Source organism: Gobio gobio, assembly GCF_949357685.1.
Source record: "Gobio gobio genome assembly, chromosome: 11".
Lineage (NCBI taxonomy): Eukaryota > Metazoa > Chordata > Actinopteri > Cypriniformes > Gobionidae > Gobio > Gobio gobio.
In genome coordinates this window covers 6,420,208-6,443,615 of record NC_137104.1, presented here as the reverse complement: position 1 = coordinate 6,443,615, position 23,408 = coordinate 6,420,208, and the positions used below count along the sequence as shown (strand labels likewise).

Below are 23,408 nucleotides of genomic sequence, written 5' to 3'. Positions count from 1 at the left end.
CAGTGCAAAATGTGTTTTAGTGAGAAAGAATGTGTTTAGAGTTTTGCAAAAAGAGTGGATGAGATTTGCAAACAGTGTCTTAACTACCTGAACTTGTTTAAGGTTTTGCCTACAAAGTGACTGATTTGACAAATGGGTCAAGGCCACTGAGCATTGGGTTCAGAGAATGGGGTTTAGTGTTTTAGCAATTGTGAAATACTGTAAACTGAGATAGTATAAAATACACAGTTCACTTTACAACAGTAAAGGTCAGTCCATGTCAAATAACCAAATCTCAGAAACTTCCCTGGCTCGATTTTGTTCATATTTTTTCTGAATAAAGACGAGCATAGATAGCGCTGAAAGCCAGAATATTAAATGTCATGATGAATGTATATTGACTGAATAATTCACTGTTTTGTAGAGGGAGGGTTAAGATGAAAAGAGTCAATTTTCATTTGATTTGGAGCCAAATTACAGGGGGGTAAAAAGATGGCAGCATCATTATTCTATATTTACACAGAGATTGATCGCTCTATGAGTAAAATCTGCTACTTTAGCAATCTTTAATGCATTATATGCCAACGGTGACAGTTCAAAAATGGAAAAAGCACTTCTTGCCCCAAGTTTGCATACTTATAACTCAGGAAGTATTAAAGATATCTTAATATCCATTTAGATTCTAATTCTTAATAAACTTCTTTTGGAATCTTAATTTTTTTTAAGATACCAAAATAAAATTCTGCCGTCCAGTGACTTTAAGAATGTATTAATTTCAACTTTATAACAACATCTTTTCTTTATTCTTTTAGAAATATGAATTTACCTGTATGTGATCAGATTATTTTGATAGTCAATATTTCTCATTTAAATAATCACCAAGTCATATGCTAAATAAAGGGGCGGGGCCTGGTTGAGTAGTGTGTTCTGTACATAGACAGGTTCTGTAGTGAAACTGGCGGGCATGGTAAAGGACATGACATTTCACAAACCTGCTGGAAGCCAATCACAACACTGGTCCAGCCGACCAATCAGAGCACATTGTGCTTTTCAGAAGGAGGGGCTTCATAGAGACAGGAACTAAACAGAGTGTTACTGACAGACTGGGAAGAGAGGAGCCGCAACAATGGAGAATAATGTGTTTTTTCAACATTCAAGCAAAAAACCTGTTCTAGCATCTAGTAATGAATACTTTGTAGAATGGCATAATATGGCCTTTTAACTAGTGTTTGCGTTTAGTTTTCATTAAATAACAACAGTGTTATTTTAGTAGTATGTGTGCAGTCCATAGAGAAATACTTTTATAACCACTCAGGGTTAACCATGTGCGCTTTGGTCAGCACATTACATCAGACCAAGGCCTTTGTACATGGAGAGAGCGCTTTCAGCTGAAACAGTACACTCTGTACATCTGCCACCTGTGTGACGTCAGCAGGTAAACACCATGCAAATGTTTTCTTAAGTTTCAGTTTTGCATCACAGTCACACCCTGAACCTTTTACTTTAAAGTGAAAGATGTGCTGTGGCAGCAGGGAGGAGCAGTTATGCTTGCATTTCTCTACTAATGGATCATATTCTCTTGACCAGGAAGTGGGTAAGTGCGTTCATGCACATCAATGAATGGTATGCTTGTGAAATTGATCAAATGGGGTTTCACGTTATGCCCCACAAAGATTACTGGCTTTGATGCATGTATAAATAGATCAAAATGTCTGTTCTGGATTGCCTTGTTTGCTTTTTCATTTATGTTTTCAGTCTTAACAGCCATAAAACAGGGTGTACATGCTCTCTTACGTTACACAATTGTCTGTAAAACAATAATGTCAGTTTTTCCTGAGGCGTATTTAATTTGCATTGACGCAGCATTTACATTTTAGGCTGGATTGAGCGTCTGAGAATCAAGCACTGTATCTGAGACCTTGGGATATTCAACACTCCATCATGGAAAGTCAAACGAGATCAGGTAATGAGGAGGGTCTGTTGAGTTATTGTTTGGTCCTGAGGCAGTTGTAGAGAAGCATGACACTTGCTTAGGCTTGTTCTGCTATGATACCTTTAGTCTTCCCATCGTGACAGTTTCCATTGGGACTCCTGGAGATGATTCTTCGATTTCGCTCGAGTTGGACCGCTTGATCAGGCAGAGAGGTCGAGATCTACGGCTGCGTAAGGTTGACCAACAGAAGGCTGTGAAGATAGTCAATAATCTGGTCGAAAGCCTGCGGGAATTCCTGAAGAATAATGACGACCAGCCCTTCTTCAGGGACGTCTCGGTTCTCAACAGCGGAAGCTACTATGAGCTGGTCAAGGTGAAAAATATCAATACTGACAAAAATCAGCTAGTAGTGTCAAATATAAAGAGTTCAGTTTGGTATCAGATGGGAATTAATATACACTACCGTTCAAAGGTTTGGGGATTGAATGCTTTTATTCAGTAATAAGGAAGGATTTGATCAAAAGTGACTTGTATTTATTGACAGAAATGTTTCTTGAACAGCAAATCAGCAGTGTTTGGGGGTAACGCATTACAAGTAACTTGAGTTACGTAATAATATTACTTTTTCAAGTAACTAGTAAAGTAACGCATTACTTTTCAAATTTACAACAAAATATCTGAGTTACTTTTTCAAAAAAGTAACGCAAGTTACTTTTTCACATTTATTTGACTGACAGCTCTCCTGCCCCCATGTTGTGAAAAATAAGTGGAAAGGCGTTGTGTGTAAACATGATGGTTATTGTAGTTCTAGACTAACTCGCACAATAAAGATTCTGTACTCCTCAAAATGAATAAAATCAGTCAAATGCAAAATCAAACTCAAATCAGTACTCAAACCTCAAATATATACATGTTAAATAGAACAAATATTTTTATGCATTTAATCTACCTTTATTGACCAATGTCGTGCTGCTGACCTTTGATGATTCAGTTAAGCCATGAGCAAAAATTACTAGATTTTTTGTTTTTATTGGTAAAACGTTTTTTCTCCTGCGTCCTATTCTTCCATTATCCAGAATGGCAGCACATTTATACCTCAGCCTGAGGCCTATTATTTCAATTTTGGTATGAAGAGGTCTTTACATTAGCACAAAAAAGGACTTTTTTTGCTATTAAAAAACAAAACTAAAAAGCAAGCCCAGCCCAGGTGAGAAAAAGTAACGCAAAAGTAACGTAACGCATTACTTTTCTTAAAAAGTAACTAAGTAACTCAATTAGTTACTTTTTAAGGGAGTAACGCAATATTGTAATGCATTACTTTTCAAAGTAACTTTCCCCAACACTGCAAATCAGCATTTTTTTTATTAACAAGACCAATGACATACACCAATCAGGCATAACATTATGACCACTGAAGTGAATAACACTGATGATCTCTTCCTGTTAGTGGGTGGGATATATTAGGCAGCAAGTGAACATTTCGTCCTCAAAGTTGATGTGTTAGAAGTAGGAAAAATGGGCAAGCGTAAGGATTTGACCGAGTTTGGCAAGGGCCAAATTGTGATGGCTAGACGACTGGGTCAGAGCATCTCCAAAACTGCAGCTCTTGTGGGGTGTTCCCGGTCTGCAGTGGTCAGTCTCTATCAAAAGTGCTCTGAGGAAGGACCAGTGGAGAACCGGCCACAGGGTCATGGGCGGCCGAGGCTCATTGATGCACGTGGGGAGCGACGGCTGGCCCGTGTGGTCTGATCAAACCAGGGGCACCGCTAGCAATTTTGGGCCCTATGAAAGAATATGAAGTTGGGCCCTCTACCGCACCATAGCTATCCAAAATCCAGGTGCACTATGGGAAGAAGGCAAGTCGGAGGAGGCAGTGATGCTTTGGGCAATGTTCTGCTGGTCCATGTGGATGTTACTTTGACACGTACCACCTACCTAAGCATTGTTGAGACCATGTACAGCCTTTCATGGAAACGGTAATCCCTGGTGGCAGTGGCTCTTTCAGCAGATAATGCGCCGCCACAAAGCAAACATGCTTCAGGAATGGTTTGAGGAGCACTAATGAATTTGAGGTGTTGACTTGGCCTCCAAATTCCCCAGATTTCAATCCAATCGAGCATCTGTGGGATGTGCTGAACAAACAAGTCCGATCCATGGAGGCCCCACCTCGCAACTTACAGGACTTAAAGGATCTGCTGCTAACATCTTGGTGCCAGATACCACAGCACACCTTCAGGGGTCTAGTGGAGTCCATGCCTCGATGGGTCAGGGCTGTTTTGGCAGCAAAAGGTGGATCAACACAATATTAGGACATAATGTTATGCCTGATCGGTGTGTATATATATATATATATATTATGACCATGTATATATATAATATAAATATTATGACCATGACATTCCTAATAATATGCTGAGTGGGTGCAGGACACTATAATGAGGATAGAAAAATAAAGTAAACTGTGATATATTATACCCAAAAAGTCTTCATACAGTTACCACCAGTAAAATTGAAAAAATATTTGGGACCTAAATTATTCAGACTCTTTGATCTGACCATGTTTTGCTTCATTGTTTTTTCTTTAATTGCTAAATCGACCTTTTACACCCCAGACTGAACAAAATGAAGCATTGCTTGGTAATTGGCTGACCTACATTGGTATTATCTAACTGTGTACTTAAATATAACAGGGTTAGGTTAGGTTTAGCATTTAAGAGATAAAAACATCTTCCCAACCCCAAACTTTTCAACGGTTTTCAAGAACAAAGTAATGACTGAAATTATGCATGACTGATTGATGTACTGTAATGCGTAATGGAATAACAAACATTAATTTTATTACCAACAGATTAACAAACCCAATGAGTTTGACATTATGCTGAAACTGAAAGTCCCAAGGCTTGAAATGTTTGAACTGCAAGAATATAATGGATTGTTTTATAAATTGAAGCTTTTAAAAGCCACACGTGAAGAAATCAAGCACTTTCTTCTGGAAGATGAACGAACCGTCTCAGCCACTAAAATCAAAGCAGAAATCCACCGCTTGGTCCGCAAATTCATCAGCAGTCATTTTAAAGGTGTGTTGACCAGGTTCTCAGCATTTTCACTTTTATACACTTTTCTTTTATACACTGCCAGTTAAAAGACTGGGGTTGTTTTTGTAATGTTAGAAAGAAGTCTCTTATGTTCAGCAATGCTGCATTTGTTTTCAAAAATACAGTACAAATTGTGAAATATTATTACAATTGAAAATAGCTGTTTGCATGTGAATATATTGTAAAATGTAATTTATTCATGTGATGCAAAGCTGAATTTTCAGCATCATTACTGCAGTCTTCAGTGTCACATGACCCTTCAGAAATCATTCTAATATGATGATTTGCTGCTCAAGAAACATTTCTGATTATTATCAATGTTGAAAACACAGTTGTGCCACTTAAAGTCGGCATGAAAGGGAACATGCATTATTCTTTTCTTCCCTATTCCCTATGGCTGCTCAAACAAGAAAACATGTTTGATTTTGTCCATGTGAAAACTGTGTTCTTGGAATCTTTGATGAATTGAAAGTTCAAAAGAACAGCCGTTTATTTGAAACAGAAATCTTTTTTAACAATGCAAATATCTTTAGATCACTGCATCCTTGCTGCATAAAACTATACTTTTTTTCTTTAAACCTTAACTTTAGAGATATAGTGTTGTATACATTTGAGATTGTTTGTGGTTCTGTCGCCCCTCCTCAGGTAAAGGTTGGGTGATATGCAGAAAACAGGTGAATTCACCGGCGGTGACCCTTGAATTCAACGACAAAGAGAACGAAGATGAAATGATGTCTGTTGATATCGTACCTACTCTTGAGGTGCCACAAGGTTGGCCACAAGCGGCACGGGCCGGTCCCAATATAGACAACTGGCTTGGAAAGAAATGTCGCCGCCAGTTTGTAAGTAAGGCTGTGTTTTTCGTCCCAAAGAGACCTAAGGCAAGAAACCTCACAGATGATGCCAAAGGTATGCTGGAAGTTATTTCTTTCTTTGCTTATGCATTCAAGACATTTCTCCTTATAGAACCTTTTTGGCATTGTGTTCTTTCAAATTTAGCCTAAATTAGTTTATGTTTACAGAAAGCTGGCGGATATCCTTCTCTCACATTGAAAAAGAGATGATGCAGTTTCATGGCAATAAAAAGACGTGTTGTGAGGGTTCTTCCAACAAGTGTTGTCGGTAAGTCGGTTAATGTTAGGTATTAAAAAGGTTAGTTCCCCCCCAAAAAATTATTCTGTCATTAATTACTCTAGCCTGGTCCTACCAGACTCTTGTACATTTCATTTGTACAGAGAGTCTGGCCACTCTCCATTGACAAGCGTTAACTTCCTTGAAGGCGGGAACTCTGTTGAAGATACCGCAATCCCAGACGGAGCACTGAAGGAAAATGAAAATTGAGCGGAAGTACGTAGGAGGGCGGAGCCATGCTATAATTACTCACCCCCATGTCGTTCCACCAAACGCGAATAGAGCGTCAAAATCGCGTCTACCGCGTCTAGTTGGACGCTTGAACATTTTGAATCCATTCGCGCGTCTACAGCGAATTGGACGCGCGTATAAATTGAGCATTTGAGGTGAAATAGACACGTGTTCAAAGCGCTCCAGGAGAAATATGTCATAAAACACCACTCTGCCTCTTTTCATTTTCATTAAAAATATATATTAAACATTAATAGCCACACAAATGTGGTCCAGGCAACTCCTACATTATCTTCACTGCATGTATATTTAAATATCCTTAAAAAGTAAAGTTATGAAACTTCTCTTTGCCCTCAGTCAAAACGATTTGGCAGACAACAAATTATAGATTCATGAGAGCAAAGATCGCCCGTTAGATCCACACAAGATGAACCACTACAGGACATCAGAACCAGCGGCAAACGTCAGAAGGACTGGCCGAGGAAAGGCTGCTCTCGCCGGGGTTAATGAGCGCTGAGCGCCCGGTGATCGCCTGGATTTCACAACTCCAAAAACACAAGATTATTGTTTTTAAATAGGCGCTCTCTTTATAAATAAACCACAAATTTTAGCTTTAAACAACTACATTCTCACCAGAAAAAGTCTTAAAACTACATTTTGTGACACAATAGTAGTATTTTTAAATTATGTGGGGTTTCTCATCACGTCAATTTACCACGTGACAGCAGCAAGCAGGCTCCTGATTGGTTAACGCGGCGCGAATTGACGCCAAAGTTCAGATTTTTCAACTCGGGCGTCAGACGCGAAGTCGCTTCAAACGCGTGAATGCAGAAAAAGCACCATTCGCGCACAAGAAGGCGGAATCGCGTCCATCGCGCAGCGCGAAATGCGTCTATCACGCCACAGGACCTCCAGACGCGTGTCAACGCGCCTTTCCATTGACTTAACATTGAAATCACTCGCGCCAGACGCTCTATTCGCATTTGGTGTGAACGCAGCATAAGACTTTTTAACACGAATGAAGATCTTTTTGATGCAATCATGGCAGAAAGTTTTGACGCAAAACGAATATGTCTGCTCTCGGGTCAACACAACACGTGTGTCATAATGCTCTCATGAACGCTATAGAGATGCGTAATATTTTGTTAATAAAGTGGTAAATTATGTTTTTTTTCCCCCACAAACAAAGCACTTGTGCTGCTTCATAAAATTGAGGTTAAATCACTGGAGTCACATGGATTACTTTTATGTAGTTGTGTAGCTGTCATGTTTCCATCCACCTATTTTTATGCGCATTTTGGAATATCACATTAAAAAAATGCTGAATGGAAACGCCAAGATGCGCATAAATTAAAAAAATGCGTATAAAAAACGTAGGCGCTCGTTTGAGTAGGATACATTTTCTATCCGATATGAAAACATGCGCATAAACTACGATGGAAATGCATTATAAAATAAATTCCTTGATGCGCATAAAAAAAATTATGTGATTTTCGCGATGTTACAGCATAACTGTAGTAACCAGCGGAAAAATCTTGTTTGCAAAACATCTGAAATGCTGTTTTGGTCATTCAGAAATCTGTTGTCAAAGATACTCTGTATATTTCACTCCTGTCTTGCATGACTGCGTTCCCAAACAGCAGCATCTGCCTCTGAAAGCAAGACAACACGTTTATTGAGACGCACGAGTTTCTCTGAGACGCAACTAATTTATTATATACGAAAATGATTATATATGGTGGCTTCTCCTATGTTTCTTAGTTATTTTTTAGCGGTAGTTTATCAGGAAGTGACGATTATGTTCTCTTCGACTCACTGGATGGAAATGGTGCTTTATTCGCAAATGTTTTATGCAATATTTTGCGCATTTAAATGACATTCGCAACTTTGGATGGAAACATAGCTAGTGGAGGGACAGAAATCACTCAGATTTCATCAAAAAGATCTTCATTTGTGTTCCGAAGATGAACGAAAGTCTTACGGGTTTGGAACGACATGAGGATGAGTAAATAAAGGGCTAATCCAAGCATTATAATGGCAGCCGTTATAAAGTAAAATATCTAGCTTCCGGCGGACAGCCTTCCGTATTCAACTCACACAGAAAGTGTAACGCCTCTCGCAGTTCTTACTCTACGTCCGAAGTCATATATTGCGCCAGTAGGGTGGCCATTTCCATAATGACACCAAAAAAGAGGACACTTTGCGGCTTTTTAGTGGCAAGGCAAGGCAAGTTTATTTGTATAGCACATTTCATACACAGTGGCAATTCAAAGTGCTTTACACAGAAATGAAGTTAAAATAGTTATAAGTGAATAAAATAAAAATATATATAGTATAATAGTTATAAAAGGAATTAAAAGGAAATTAAAAGGAAATAAAAATAAAGATGAAATCCCCTATCTGGGGTGGAAGAAAATGGAGAGTCAGGTTTACTTTAAAAATATTTGTCAGGTAACTGTGCGTTTAGACAGTACCCTTACAGACAAATCTTCTTGGCCTAACTTGAGGGCGTTCTTTAGATGTTTTACCCGCCAGAGCAGATCTAAACGGGTTTTCCTCGCACCAGAGCGAGTACTCAAAAAATATTTGTCAGGTAACTGTGCATTTAAACATTACCCTTACAGACAAATCTTCCTGGACAGGAACACCAGGGCTATCTACTTTGTTTGACCGTCAGAGCGGATCTACACGGTCCTTCCTCTTACCACCAAGGCTATACAGATCTATTCGTCAGAGCAGATCTAAACGGATCGTCCTCGCACCTATGTGGACTCGAACCACAATAACATTTATTCAGTGATGCCACTAATCAGGTAGTCAAAACCAAATTCATGTCTTACCTGATCAGAGACATCACGTCGGGGTCTAAATTGAGGATAACTATGAGGACTCGAACCACAATAACTGTTTAAGCTCCCCCGTCTCTCAACCTCTTCCACCCAGACAGCCTTAACAAAATAAAAAAAATAATAAAAATAAAAGTATAATTAAAAACTAAAAATAAAACAGGGTTAAAATGAAACATAATTAAAGTGCAAGCAGTTCGGACAAAGCACAGAGCACATTGAGTAAATGCATAAGATAAGGTGCAATTAGTCGTACAGTTGCACAGCTCATTCAGTAAATGCACAGCTGAACAGATGTGTTTTGAGTCTGGATTTGAAAGTGGCTACTGTTGGAGCACATCTGATCTGTTCAGGAAGCTGGTTCCAGCTACGGCTGGCATAATAGCTAAAAGCAGACTCTCCTTGCTTTGAGTGAACCCTTGGTATTTCTAGTTGACTTGATCCTGATGATCTGAGTGATCTGTTGGGTTTGTATTTAATCAGCATATCTGCAATGTATTGAGGTGTATAGTGAGGCAAGAATAATTGCTTAGGACTCTGGTGTACTCGCAACTACAATACAATTTTGTCCATCATATCGATGGTATCATGATACAGTGATTCTGCAATAGCCTACTCTATTCATTGCCAGACTATTTGATCTACGATATATCTTGATGTAGACCTATGTGTAACAGAAGAGTCAAAAAAGTGTTTGTTCACAGTATTTTATTCAAGACATTGTGATGTCTGTTTCAAAAACTGACCACTGAGAGGAACCTGTCTTGCAAAGTGTACAGTGCCTGAAAACATAACATTTCTGGACTTCTGGAAATAACAGAAATACATAAATAAACAAATAATGAATGCGAAAAATAAACACACATTTCAGCTCTTAAAGAAGTTCACCCTCTGCAGCAGCTCTTTGCTAAGAACTGAAATGTGTTGCCTATTTATTTTTTGCATTCATTATTTGTTTATTTTTGTATTTCTGTTCTTTCCAGAAGTCCAGAAATGTTATGTTTAATGTGCATGATTATGATAGACTTTACAAACCTCTGAAGCTGAGATTTTGTCATCCTGAGGTGATGTTGCTTCTCAAAAAAATGACCTAAGGGAAGATGGACCTGGGGCTCGTCTGTAACTTTTATGTTTTTCCGTGCTGGCATGTCGGTCAATGACGTCTTTCCCTTGACTACTAATGTCCACACAGCGACACAGTGTGCTTTTTGATATAAATTTGTGCTCTTTTGTAGCATGGCTCCGCCCTCCTATGTACTTCCGCTCAATTTTCATTTTCCTTCAGTACTCTTAGGTTCAAATTTTTACCGGTCCAATCAGCAAACAGAGGGAGTGGCTGAGAACGATGACGTTGATGTCGTGCGCTAGTTTGAGATGACAACATTAGCGATTGGTTATGGCAGATCCAGAGTGGCTCGGGGCCGATCCAATAGTTTTAAACTTCATCAGAGTTCCAGCCTTCAAGGAAGTTAACGCTTGTCAATGGAGAGTGGCCAGACTCTCTGTACAAATGAAATGGACGAGAGTCTGGTAAAACCAGGCTAGCACTTTTGTCCATTCCGGATTAAATGAGGTCTGACGTTTCGGCATGTTAACGTTATGATATGACGCAGCCAGCACATCGTGGAGGCTTGTTTACGTTTTTAACCAATGATAAATCAGATACTTATTTGACACTGCTTTCAGCCAATCATTTGTTTGACCAGAGATCTTACGGCATTAGACGCTATGCTTCTGCGTCCCAATAAAGATTCTAGAGCGGGTTTTTTTAGGCCGATTCAGCGCAACTCCAAAAAGGAGGACAAATGAGTGTCCGGCTTGAGGCTGCGCCAGACGTCGGACAGGGGGCTTAAAATCCGGACTGTCCAGCCAAAATCCGGACGTATGGCCACCCTACGTGTGCCAGTTATGTTTTTTTCGTAAGTTGAGTATGGAAGGCTAGATATTTTACTTTATAACGTTTTAAATATGGATATTTTTCTTACATAAATGCATTGATTCGCTTCAGAAAGCCTTTATTAACCCCTGGAGCCGTGTGGAGCACTTTTATAAAGGATGGATGCACTTTTTTGGGCTTCAAATTTTGCACTGTTATTATAAAGCTTGGATTAGCTAGGACATTTTTTAAGATAACTCCGATTGTATTCATCTGAAAGAAGAATGTCATATATTAGGATGAGTTTTGGGTGAACTATCCCTTTAAAGGTGCACAATGTAAAACATTTTCAGTAAAATATCCAAAAACCACTAGGCCAGTGTGATATATTTTGTTCAGTTGAGTACTTACAATATCCCAAATGTTTCCAACTATTTGTAAATCGTGAGAAATTTCTATTTTAACCAATAAACCGGGACGTGTGAGGGAGTCGCCTGACGATTGCATCACATCTGCGTTACCCTCGGTTTCCGGTTTAATTTTGCAGAAACAAAATTATTTTTAATTATTTATAATTTTGTGTCATAGCAGGCGCCGAGCGAACGTCATAACTTCCTTTTCAACACACTCAGATGTGTCTAATATGATAATCTGAGCTGCATTACCTCATACTCATGACTGGAAAAGCGGAAGTCCCACCGGCGACTGTGTCATAATAAAAGTCCCGCTGCTCACGAGGCGTGGGTTGCGTTCATCTTATTAACAATCGCTCCAGCGGTTCCTCAGCTCCACAACACTCGGTAATGCTTCTGCTTCACTACAGTAACGTTAATAATCGCATCCATGAACGTGATTTCTGACCGAGTCCTATCCCGATTCTTTCCCACCGGCTGAGGTGAAGACCACATGTCCCAAGATTCTGCGCTCAAACTTGGCGTCATCAAACTACGCCTTTGTTTAAAACAGGCGACCTCCAGTGGACGGAAAAGTTACATAGTGCAGCTTTAAGTCATGCTTCTCCTAACCTGTTCTCTCCTCTCTCAGGAAGCACTGTTTGCAGCTTCTCAAGTGTCTGATTGAGGGACTGAAGCAGCGATATCCTAAAGAGCTTGAGCCTCTGTGTTCCTACCATGGGAAAACGGCCTTCTTCCACGTCCTCTCAGATAGAGTGCAGGATTCCCTTTGGTCTCCAGGCCAGCTGTCCGTCTCCTTCATGAAGCTGTTTGGATACTTCGAGCGACGTGCAATAGATGGTTCACTACCCCACTTCTTCGTTTGCCAGCATAATCTGTTCTCTCCTCCTGCGTTTCCCAAAAGAGCGCTTGTATTTCTGACCAATGCCCTGAAGGAGCAAAGAGAACGAGGGCTTCCTGTTTTGAAGGTGCCCAGTCCTTCTGCTGCTCCTGATGCTCCTATTCAGCCAAACCCGATCAAGTGCACTGACAGTATTGTTGCCTCTGAACAGTCTTTTAAGTCTGTCTATCTCTATCTAGGGCTAGTGGTTGTTATTGTGTGTGTAGGAATCAGATGTGTATTTTAAAAATTATTTTGTGGAATGCTTTCCAAATGGAGAGATAAGCCTTATCGTTGTACAATACAATATCTTTGTTTTTAATTTAATTTTTTTTTTTAAATCAGGCAAAAGATCATGCAGTTATGCCATATTCTTAATTTAAATGTATTTTCAGAAATGTATAGTCAGAAACTCTTCAAGACATTTCTGAAACTCTCAGAAAGTCATGTAAACTCTTTTTTTTTTTATTGATCATTTGTGAACTGTGAAAATAAACGAAAAAAATATCTGCAGTATCATATATTTTGAATAACATATTTGATTTCCATATTCTGAAGAATAAAACTGAAAATACTAGATAAAAACCAAGTGTACTTCCTTTCCTCCTCTTAAAATACAATTTATCTCTATAAATTTACCATTTGGTACTTTTCAGAAGCAGGTTATACTTTACACTTTTAATTAAAACAGTAAAAAAAATGACATTCCTGTTACCAAATTAGCAGGTAATATGATATAAAAGACGGTGCTCTCTGGATCTTAGTCATTATAGTCACGTGTTCACAAAAGGACAACAAAAAAAAACTGCTTTTCACTGCATATAGAAAGAATTAACTAAAAGTAACAGAAAAAGTCACATTTAAATTTTATGCAGTCCATGACTAGTGGTTAATAAACAGAACTGCATGCGTCTTGCGGAAGAACATTGCAGCCGGAGCTACTTCTCTGTTTATGTCTATGGCGAGTCACACAGGGACTGTGCTCCTCCGCAGCGGTTCCTACCAGATTGGTCTGAAATAGTCCCAATATAAACACTTATTATACACTCATCTAAAGGATTATTAGGAACACATACTAATACTGTGTTTGACCCCCTTTCGCCTTCAGAACTGCCTTAATTCTACGTGGCATTGATTCAACAAGGTGCTGAAAGCATTCTTTAGAAATGTTGGCCCATATTGATAGGATAGCATCTTGCAGTTGATGGAGATTTGTGGGATGCACATCCAGGGCACGAAGCTCCCGTTCCACCACATCCCAAATATGCTCTATTGGGTTGAGATCTGGTGACTGTGGGGGCCATTTTAGTTCAGTGAACTCATTGTCATGTTCAAGAAACCAATTTGAAAGGATTGGAGCTTTGTGGCATGGTGCATTATCCTGCTGGAAGTAGCCATCAGAGGATGGGGACATGGTGGTCATAAAGGGATGGACATGGTCAGAAACAATGCTCAGGTAGGCCGTGGCATTTAAACGATGCCCAATTGGCACTAAGGGGCCTAAAGTGTGCCAAGAAAACATCCCCCACACCATTACACCACCACCACCAGCCTGCACATTGGTAACAAGGCATGATGGATCCATGTTCTCATTCTGTTTACGCCAAATTCTGACTCTACCATCTGAATGTCTCAACAGAAATCGAGACTTATCAGACCATGCAACATTTTTCCAGTCTTCAACTGTCCAATTTTGGTGAGCTTGTGCAAATTGTAGCCTCTTTTTCCTATTTGTAGTGGAGATGAGTGATACCCGGTGGGGTCTTCTGCTGTTGTAGCCCATCCGCCTCAAGGTTGTGCGTGTTGTGGCTTCACAAATGCTTTGCTGCATACCTCGGTTGTAACGAGTGGTTATTTCAGTCAAAGTTGCTCTTCTATCAGCTTGAATCAGTCGGCCCATTCTCCTCTGACCTCTAGCATCAACAAGGCATTTTCGCCCACAGGACTGCCGCATACTGGATGTTTTTCCCTTTTCACACCATTCTTTGTAAACCCTAGAAATGGTTGTGCGTGAAAATCCCAGTAACTGAGCAGATTGTGAAATACTCAGACCAGCCCGTCTGGCACCAACAACCATGCCACGCTCAAAATTGCTTAAATCCCCTTTCTTTCCCATTCTGACATTCAGTTTGGAGTTCAGGAGATTGTCTTGACCAGGACCACACCCCTAAATGCATTGAAGCAACTGCCATGTGATTGGTTGATTAGATAATTGTATTAATGAGAAATTGAACAGGTGTTCCTAATAATCCTTTAGGTGAGTGTAAGTGTACCATAATGATTCAGGGTAAGACAAAAACACGGTTTGGAAAATGGATTCATGTTGTACATTCTCATTATATATCTTTTGTAAATCTTGAACACAAAAGACAGCAGCTTTAAATAAAGATAGTGTGTGTGTGTGTGTGTGTGTGTGTGTGTGTGTGTGTGTGTGTGTGTGTGTGTGTGTGTGTGTGTGTGTGTGTGTGTGTGTGTGTGTGTGTGTGTGTGTGTGTAATTTGACTGCACCTATAATGTTTATGTCCCTGTAAATCATTTCTTTTAAGTGGACTTAAATAAATTGTTAAAATGTGTGTATGTGTATGTGTTTGTGTATGTGTGTTTGTGTGAAATAATATGTTGATTGTTGCCACGTTTTATTTACACAAAGATAGATTTCTTAAGGTTTCTCCATGTTTTAAGGCATTTAAAAATGATGTCATTTCAATCCCTAAAACTTCTAAAAAAAGAGGAGTGCCTTAAAACGCTCTAAATTACTGACATTAACATCCCTGAAAAAAGTATTTTAATCTTTGTTATAATTGCGTTACATGTTTTGTTTTTATTTCATTGTATTTATTTTATTATTATTATTCTTGTGTTTACGATATGCTGCTTGGTCTTATTGTTGATGTGTTTAACAATAATAAATGTTAAAAATATCTGCAGTATCATATATTTGGAATAACATATTTGATTTCCATATTCTGAAGAATAAAACTGAAAAAACAAAACAAAATAAAAACCGAGTGTACTTCATTTCCTCCTCATAAAATACAAGTTATATCTATAAATTTACCATTTGGTACTTTTCAGAAGCAGGTAATACTTTACACTTTTAATTAAAACGGTAAAAAAGACGACATGTTTGAACTTTGGCTGTGAAGTCTGATTTAATAAACTCCTATTTTCCTGTTACCAAATTAGCAGGTAATATGATATAAAAGACGGTGCTCTCTGGATCTTAATCAGGATTATAGTCACATATGTGTTCACAAAAGGGCAACAAAAATAAACTGCTTTTTACATTCTGCATATAGGAATGGACTAAAGTCACAGAAAAAGTCAAATTTTTATATTATGAGTCTTTAAATAAAGATAGTTTGTGTGTGTGTGTGTGTGTGTGTGTGTGTGTGTGTGTGTGTGTGTGTGTGTGTGTGTGTAATATGTTGATTGTAGCCACGTTTTATTTACACAAATGTAGATTTCTTAAGGTTTCTCCGTGTTTTAAGGCATTTAAAAATGATTTCATTTCAATCCCTAAAACTTCTAAAAAAGAGGAGTGCCTTAAATTCTTAAAACGCTCTAAATTACTTACATTAACATCCCTGAAAAGTATTTTAATCTGTGTTATAATTGCGTTACATTTTTTTGTTTTTATTTCATTTTATTATTATCTCTCTTGTGTTTACGATATGCTGCCTGGTCTTATTGTTGATAATCTTATTTTTTATAATATTATTGTTTAACAATAACAATTATAATGCCCGTTTGTTATTTAAAAAGATTCAATGAAGTAAAACTTTTATATATTTAACGGAAGCTCGTTCTTGAGCGCAAAGCATGATGGGCAGTGTAGTTCTGAGTGGTTAAACCGCAGCATAAATTCTCTGCGCCGGAAGTGTATCGTTCTCTTCTTAGTGATCAAACATGGCGGTGAGTAGAGCAGAAATTGTGATCACGAAGGAGTATCGTTAAAATCAGCAAACATCTGCTTGTTTTTATGCAATAATCACGTGAAGCACACTGTTATCAGTCGCTGTTGATGTGACAAGCAGAATAATGGCGATATTTGTGGCCAGAATGATTCGATGCGGCTGTTTTTGGTGTTAGCTTCACAGTGCCAACACGGCACCTCATTGACTCGTTTAAAGTTACTTATGTGTTTCCAATATTGCCTGTACTTCGTTTGAATGGAATCGACAGGGTCGGATTGAAAAACCGACAACTCGGTTGTATGTAGTGCTCAATATGACAGTTTGTTAGCTTGTATCGTATCATGCTAGCAGCTCTTCATATGGTGGATATGCCCAGGCATGTTCACCTCGGACTGTAGAGTTTGCGTCTTATATTATACACCATCAGTACGAGCTAAGAGAGAACATGTTAACTCAAAACACTTATGGATTTGTTTGATTTACAGCTTTATCGTATTGAGACGGCTAATGACAGCGAATTGTTTCTCCGTACAGGACCAGGCCGAGAAGAAGGAGAACCCGATGAGGGAGCTGCGCATCCGCAAGCTGTGCATGAACATCTGTGTGGGTGAGAGCGGCGACAGACTGACCCGAGCTGCTAAAGTGCTGGAGCAGCTGACCGGACAGACTCCTGTCTTCTCCAAGGGTAGGTGGCTTCTTCCATCTCACTAGTGGTGGTAAAATGATTGCATTCTCAGGGTTCCCACTCATCCTGGAAAATTTGAGAAAATGTCCTGGAAAATCTTGTTGTTGTCTGGGAAAAGTTATTTCTTTAGCCGAGTATAAAGAGTTTATCACTGGCCCAAACAGTTAGTGCTAAAAAACTAAAGCACATGTTCAGGAATACTGAGTTTGATAGTATTTTGAATAATGATGTTTAGTCTTGTGTTGCCACTTGCAGCAGTTAGCTAATGCTATTAACTGTATGCAGTGAATGTTAACTCGTTAGCTGCTACCTAATCACATCATTTTTATATAAAGTAACATTTGTGTTATAAAGTCAGAATTGCAAGATATAGTCAGAATTGCGTGATATAAACCCTGTTAGTCTTTTCTTCACAATTGACTTTTTTGCGCAGTTGCGAGTTTATATCTTGCAATTGTGACATTTCTCTGAATTGTGAGATCTAAACTGCAATAGCAAGTTATAAAGTTCAATTCTGAGGAAAAAAAGAATTGCGACAATTTTCACGTTTATATCACAAATATGTAAACTCGCAATTGCGAGAGTCTCAATTACCTTTTCTTTCTATTCTGTGGTGTAAACAAGCTTCCATAGTCATAATGTATGATTAAGAGCTCATATTGAAAAATGCTGGATTGTTAAGTAATGGCAATAAACTGTACGGCTTTTAAAGACTTAAGGCCTGTTCACACCGGGACGATTTTCGCACGCGTTTATCGCCGACGTTTAACGCCTCGGGACTAAACAATGGGCGCCAATGTGAGTGTTCACACCGACGCGCAAAACGCCAAGCGTAAAAGCGTCATTTTTAAAAAAACGCCTCGGGTTCGTTTTTTTATTTTGACGCGGCGCGTAAACTGTCCGACCAATGAGATCGGCGCTTTTGTTCACGTGCCTGGAGCTGCTGAAGTGACAGTAAAACACGACTTGGTGGCGCTCAAGCACAAAACGGTCTTGCCGAGCACACATTGATACGACGAAGAAGTAAGTAGACAAAGAAGATGAACTGCTAATGCTGCTTGCCAGTTAGCAAAAAGTGTGTGAATGGTTTTGTCCATATACATAATGTCTATGGTTTTGGCAAGCACGTAAATACTGTCTCTCTTCTCCTTCTGTGTGACAAGCGAGAGTCAGAGGCTTAAAGTGCCGCAGCACCATTTTGTGTACCGGGAGCGCCATCAACTGAATGTGCACATTCACTCGGCGCAGCGCCAGTGAAAATCGCTTGGGTGTGAACACTCAAGACGCGCCGAAAAACGCTGGCGATAAGCGCGCGCGATATTCGTCCCGGTGTGTACAGGCCTTTAGAAAGCAATATTTGGCATGATCCTTGTCTTTTATTCCCGTCGTAGTCAAATTGAAAATGTCCTGGGAAATGGTGTTGAAAAAAGAGTGGGAACCCTGATTCTGCTACACCTTATGAATGTGGAGTGACACTTGGCGACATGCATTAATTGCGAATGTTTCCTTCCAGCCCGCTACACTGTGCGATCCTTTGGTATCCGTAGAAATGAAAAGATTGCAGTCCACTGCACAGTCCGTGGAGCCAAGGCTGAGGAAATCTTGGAGAAGGGGCTGAAGGTGAGAGGAATGTTGTTTATATTGACTCTTTGGAGATATTTGGTGTATTAAAGGGATGGTTTACCCAATAATAAATTCTGCAGTTACTCGCGCTTATGTCGTTACAAATCTGTAAGACAATTTTGTTCGTCTTCAGAACACAAATGGACATCTTTTGTTGATCTGAGAGTAGGGTGGCTATATTTTGATTACCGAACACCAGGACACTCGGCCCGGCAATGAAATGCTCAAATGATACTCAAAGATTCCTTTTTAATTTCAATACATTTAAAGTATGACCCCTCTGTATGGATAGAAAATTGTTATATTAGGGACAGGACTTAAAAATGGGTTATGTCCTGGGAAGAAAACAGGACGTTTGGTCACCCTTACCCCTTTTCCACCAAGGCAGTGCTAGAGCTAATTCAGAGCCAGAGCTAGTCCCAGTTCATAGTTGGTTCGACTGTGGAGCTTTCTAAGAACCGTTTGCTTTTCCACGGGCTGAGAGCCACAACAGAGCCATGTCTTACGTCACTGTATACGTCTCATCTCTCTCAGCAAAGCTAGCGAGGCAGCGGCAATGTTGCCAAGTCCGTGGTTTTGCCGCGGGCTGTTTTTTCATGTCCACGGGATGAAGCGACCCCAATTATGTGATATTTAGCCCCATATTGCGAATTTTAGTAGGCAACCATGCCAAAAAACACATATTTTACCCCCAAATGTGATTTTTACTGGGGAATCCCCCCTGGAACGCGATTGGGCTTGTTTTGAGTAGCAATTGGGCGGGTTTGTTGTGAAAACCTAGCAACCCTGCCGGGAAACACACACACACACACACCAGGCTTGTTCGAGACGCATCAGCGCTTGCCAGACCGATCCACATATGATATAAAAACGCATGAGTGAATCAAAAGCATAAGGAGTCATGTGCTCTCGCTGGACTCGTTATCATACGGCGATCGGTCTCTGCACAGCACCGCTGCGAACAAGCCTTCCATCAACAATGCAAACGTTGCGTTACTATTGATTCACATGGCTTTACGATCCTACATCGGCATCAAAACACAACGCAAACACAGCGAATCCAACGCATTCATGTAGTTCGCCGTAATTTGTATAGACGGAGATTACAAACGAACAGTAGCTGTTAGCTCCATTAGCTGCTATTTCACAATGGCGGATCTCAAGTGTGTGTTGGTCTTGTTGACCCCGCCCCCAGCGCCTGACGTAATCGGTTCTTACTTCTAGCCCTGTTCTAGCCCAGCAATGTTTTGGTGCTACTTAAGAACCACTTTTCCTGGCTCGGAGCTAGGGCTTTGGGTGTGGAAACACAAAGAACCGATTAGAAACTAGGCTCTGGCTCCGATCTAGCTCTGGCTCTGCTTTGGTGGAAAAGGGGTACCTGAGAGCTTTCTGTCCCTCCATTTAACAGCTGCGCAACCACCACTGACGCTTCAAAAAGTTAATATAGAGATAACTATAAATGAATTTGAGCCATTTAGTCAATTTTCTGACGAGACCGAGTCAATTTAGACTTTTGTTCACATGAACATTGATCAGCAGATTTGAACAGATGCTCAAATGAACCTGCTTGACGTGCGAGAACAAACCTCATTGGTTCTTGCTGAAGCTCAAACGTGATGCGTAACACGAGAATGAACCTCATTGGTTCTCTCACGTCAAGCGAACATGCTTGAGCTTCAGTTTACCACAACTGGGGCACGTTCAAGATGAATGAAAGTCTTACGGGTTTGAGACTATATGAGGGTGAGTAAATGACCGAATGTTAATTTTTGGGTGAACTATCCCTTTACGCTCTCACAGCCTCATTCTGATTATAGTGCGTTAGACTATTTATTTATTTATTTATTTATTTATTTGTTTAATCATTGTGATTGTTTTGGTTTTGTCCAGGTGCGTGAGTACGAGTTGAGAAAGAACAACTTCTCAGACACAGGAAACTTCGGCTTTGGTATCCAGGAACACATTGATCTGGGCATCAAGTACGACCCAAGCATTGGAATCTACGGCTTGGACTTCTACGTGGTGAGTTGCATAAACGTCACCTTTGGGATCATTCAAATACATCCATTTACATTACAGCTGTTGGACCTATTATCGTTATAATCAAGTTTAAGTTGTAACGTTTGAGTTATTTTGTCCGTTTTTTTTTCCGCCACTACACTCAGACTAGCTGAAGTTGGTTGTTAAATGAAGGTCTTAATGTGTAAATGTTGATCTTTGAGGGATGCTGTGCAGATCGGATGAAGGCAATCCCATCATTTAAATGTAACCTGTGTTTCTGTGGCATAAATAAGCAATCTTTACCCTGTTTACTGTAGGTTCTTGGCAGACCTGGTTTCAGTATTGCTGACAAGAAAAGGAAGCAGGGCCGCATCGGCGCCAAGCACCGAATCCGCAAGGAGGAGGCCATGCGCTGGTTCCAACAGAAGGTATGTGTTTAAATACTACAACCCGACCAATTAAAGGATTTAAAAATCTGATATATCGGCCAATTATATATAAAAAAATTAGGGCTGTCAAAAGATTAATCGTATCCAAAATAAGTGTTTACATAATATATGTTTGTGTACTCTGTTAATTATTATTTATATATAAAAACACACAAGCATGTATATATTTAAGAAAAATATATTATTTTTATATTTATATATATTATAGATTATATAAATGTATATACATGCAAATATTTCTTAAATATATACATGAATGTGTGTGTACTTGTATATAAATAATAATTAACAGAGTACACACACATATGTAAACACAAACTTTTATTTTGGATGCGATTTAATCTTTTGACAGCCCTAAAAAAAATAAATCTTAAACCGATTTCCCTTACATTAGTTATTTGTAGTTATTCATGATCCCTCAGCCTCTCTAAAATATGATAATGCAGTTTAAAAATAAACTTGTTTTGTCACAACAGAACAGAGGAACATAAAAATATATTAAAGTTCTGATAAATAAAATGTATAATACTACTATTATTATTAATATTGACAGTAATCACTATTATTATTATTAAAAAACCAGACAAAGGTCACTCCTGATGTTTTTGTGTGTGTGAAATTTAGTCCCTATTGTCTTATGAGCTACCTTATAATTACAATGTCCACTTGCTTATCCCTTTACATGCACTCTTTTAATTCTATCCATCAAGCTACAACAAACCATTTTCAATCATCATTTGCCGCCTGCCTTCTAAAATCTACTACTGATGATGCAGTAAATCCATCATGTGACTCTTCAGCAACACACTTTAGTTCACAATGCAGGGACTTGTACTACAAATATACTAGTTATAAAAACAGTAATCATTACTTTATTAAGGCCGAATAAGTTTGAATTCCAAGCGCATTAATGTTAGCGGTCTTCCACTGATAGCCGTGGCATTAGCTAGCTTTGTGGTTAGCTAAAGTCTATGATAAGCCGTAATTTAGAAATGGGCAACGTCATACTGCAAAATATTGTACAACATACTTTTTCAAAATAACGGGCAGGGGAGAGAATGTGTCATGCTGTCATGCTATTAAAGAAATGCATCTTATTCAGTCACATTGTCCGAGTTAAACTGACAGTCAGTCAACTATACTGTAACAACCTGACGTAAGCTAATTACTCTTGGCTTACATGTAACAGCAAAACTGGACTTTGCAGTCACGAATTGCCAACTGCCATGTTGTAGACGGCCCTCTGGTGGACAAACTATGAAACGCCAACACATAATGTGGTTGAGCGGTGTTTCGTCCGTTTTTATAATAAAAAAAAAAAAAAAATTGAATTAATCGAGCATCATAAATGCCAATAGTTTGGAAAATGCCTAATATCGGCCTGCCAATATATCGGTCGGCCTCTATTAAATACCTGGTGCCCAACATGACTCAAGTTCTTAAACAGTACCTGTTCTGGTATAGCTAGTTTTTTGCACCGCTCTCTGGCCTTGTTTGGCTCTACCACGTTCCAGTGCTTCCTTTACTGTTGATTTGATGTTAGACATCTTGGTTTGTTGTTTTTGCACCGGTAGCTGACATCATAGTGGTTTTTCCCACTCCATTTTAAATTTAGAGTGAGCAGGAAGGTAAACTCATAAAATTGTGCTGTTAAAATGGTGATAATCATTCAAGTGTCATGATTGCTCCATATGACTTTATTTATTAACTTTTTAATATTAATCACTTAACCTCTCTGAAGTTCAAGCCTCTTATTGCATGTATTGATTAACTTTGTCTTGGTGTTTTGCAATTCAGTTAAAGAGGTTTTTATACAGCTAGACTGTAGAAACATGCCTTTTCTGTGAGGCTTCTTTGAGTAGATATCCAATTTGTACTTTCTATAATTCTGAATTTACATGCGTTGTTTTCTGTCTTCCAGTATGATGGCATCATTCTTCCCGGCAAGTAAAGGACCACCTATTTTGAATTTGTGACATAAATAAAAGAAATGCCCAAATTTGATGCAGTCCATGTGTCTTTATTTGTGTGGTGTTGCTCACTTCATAGATCTTGAATTTGTGTGGCAAATTATATGAAATGACTAAATAGTAAGCGAAAATCACTAGTAATCACGTGATTGGGACGGGAGAGGATTTCAGCGGAAGTGGGCGGGACCGGGAATCGTAATAACACTGATACCAACTATATACACAAATTTTTAATTTATATAAATTAATTATGGTTTTAATTTTGCTTTGGTGTGGCTGGTTAAGAGAATGGATAGGTAATGCACCAAGTTGGTATGCCAATGCCAACCATCAATAATATAAGCGAAGGAGGCTTCCCCATGCACTTTGTAGCCGCGAA

At 39.1% G+C, this 23,408-nt stretch overlaps 2 protein-coding genes across 2 annotated transcripts; both read left to right on the top strand.

Moving 5' to 3' along the window:
• Positions 1–1,440: 1,440 nt before the first annotated feature.
• LOC307133886 (cyclic GMP-AMP synthase) lies at positions 1,441–12,965 on the top strand. Its single transcript, XM_079829198.1, has 7 exons — positions 1,441–1,573; positions 1,857–1,942; positions 2,056–2,285; positions 4,761–4,989; positions 5,653–5,916; positions 6,030–6,129; positions 12,136–12,965. Exons 2-7 carry the CDS (start codon positions 1,921–1,923, stop codon positions 12,629–12,631), a joined length of 1,341 nt encoding a protein of 446 aa, XP_079685324.1. The 5' UTR covers positions 1,441–1,573; positions 1,857–1,920; the 3' UTR covers positions 12,632–12,965.
• A 3,280-nt stretch (positions 12,966–16,245) lies between these two features.
• Positions 16,246–23,063, top strand: rpl11 (ribosomal protein L11). Its single transcript, XM_079828659.1, has 6 exons — positions 16,246–16,299; positions 16,836–16,986; positions 18,500–18,606; positions 20,500–20,631; positions 20,928–21,038; positions 22,981–23,063. Exons 1-6 carry the CDS (start codon positions 16,294–16,296, stop codon positions 23,008–23,010), a joined length of 537 nt encoding a protein of 178 aa, XP_079684785.1. The 5' UTR covers positions 16,246–16,293; the 3' UTR covers positions 23,011–23,063.
• Positions 23,064–23,408: the final 345 nt, after the last annotated feature.

Excerpts from the sequence above, each read along its gene's own strand:
- LOC307133886 (XM_079829198.1), top strand. The coding sequence starts at position 1,921 with ATGGAAAGTCAAACGAGATCAG. Across the intron at positions 1,943-2,055 it reads GGAAAGTCAAACGAGATCAG|TTTCCATTGGGACTCCTGGA; the intron begins GTAATGAGGAGG and ends CCATCGTGACAG. Across the intron at positions 4,990-5,652 it reads CATCAGCAGTCATTTTAAAG|GTAAAGGTTGGGTGATATGC; the intron begins GTGTGTTGACCA and ends GCCCCTCCTCAG.
- rpl11 (XM_079828659.1), top strand. Across the intron at positions 18,607-20,499 it reads TCTTGGAGAAGGGGCTGAAG|GTGCGTGAGTACGAGTTGAG; the intron begins GTGAGAGGAATG and ends GGTTTTGTCCAG. Across the intron at positions 21,039-22,980 it reads TGCGCTGGTTCCAACAGAAG|TATGATGGCATCATTCTTCC; the intron begins GTATGTGTTTAA and ends TCTGTCTTCCAG.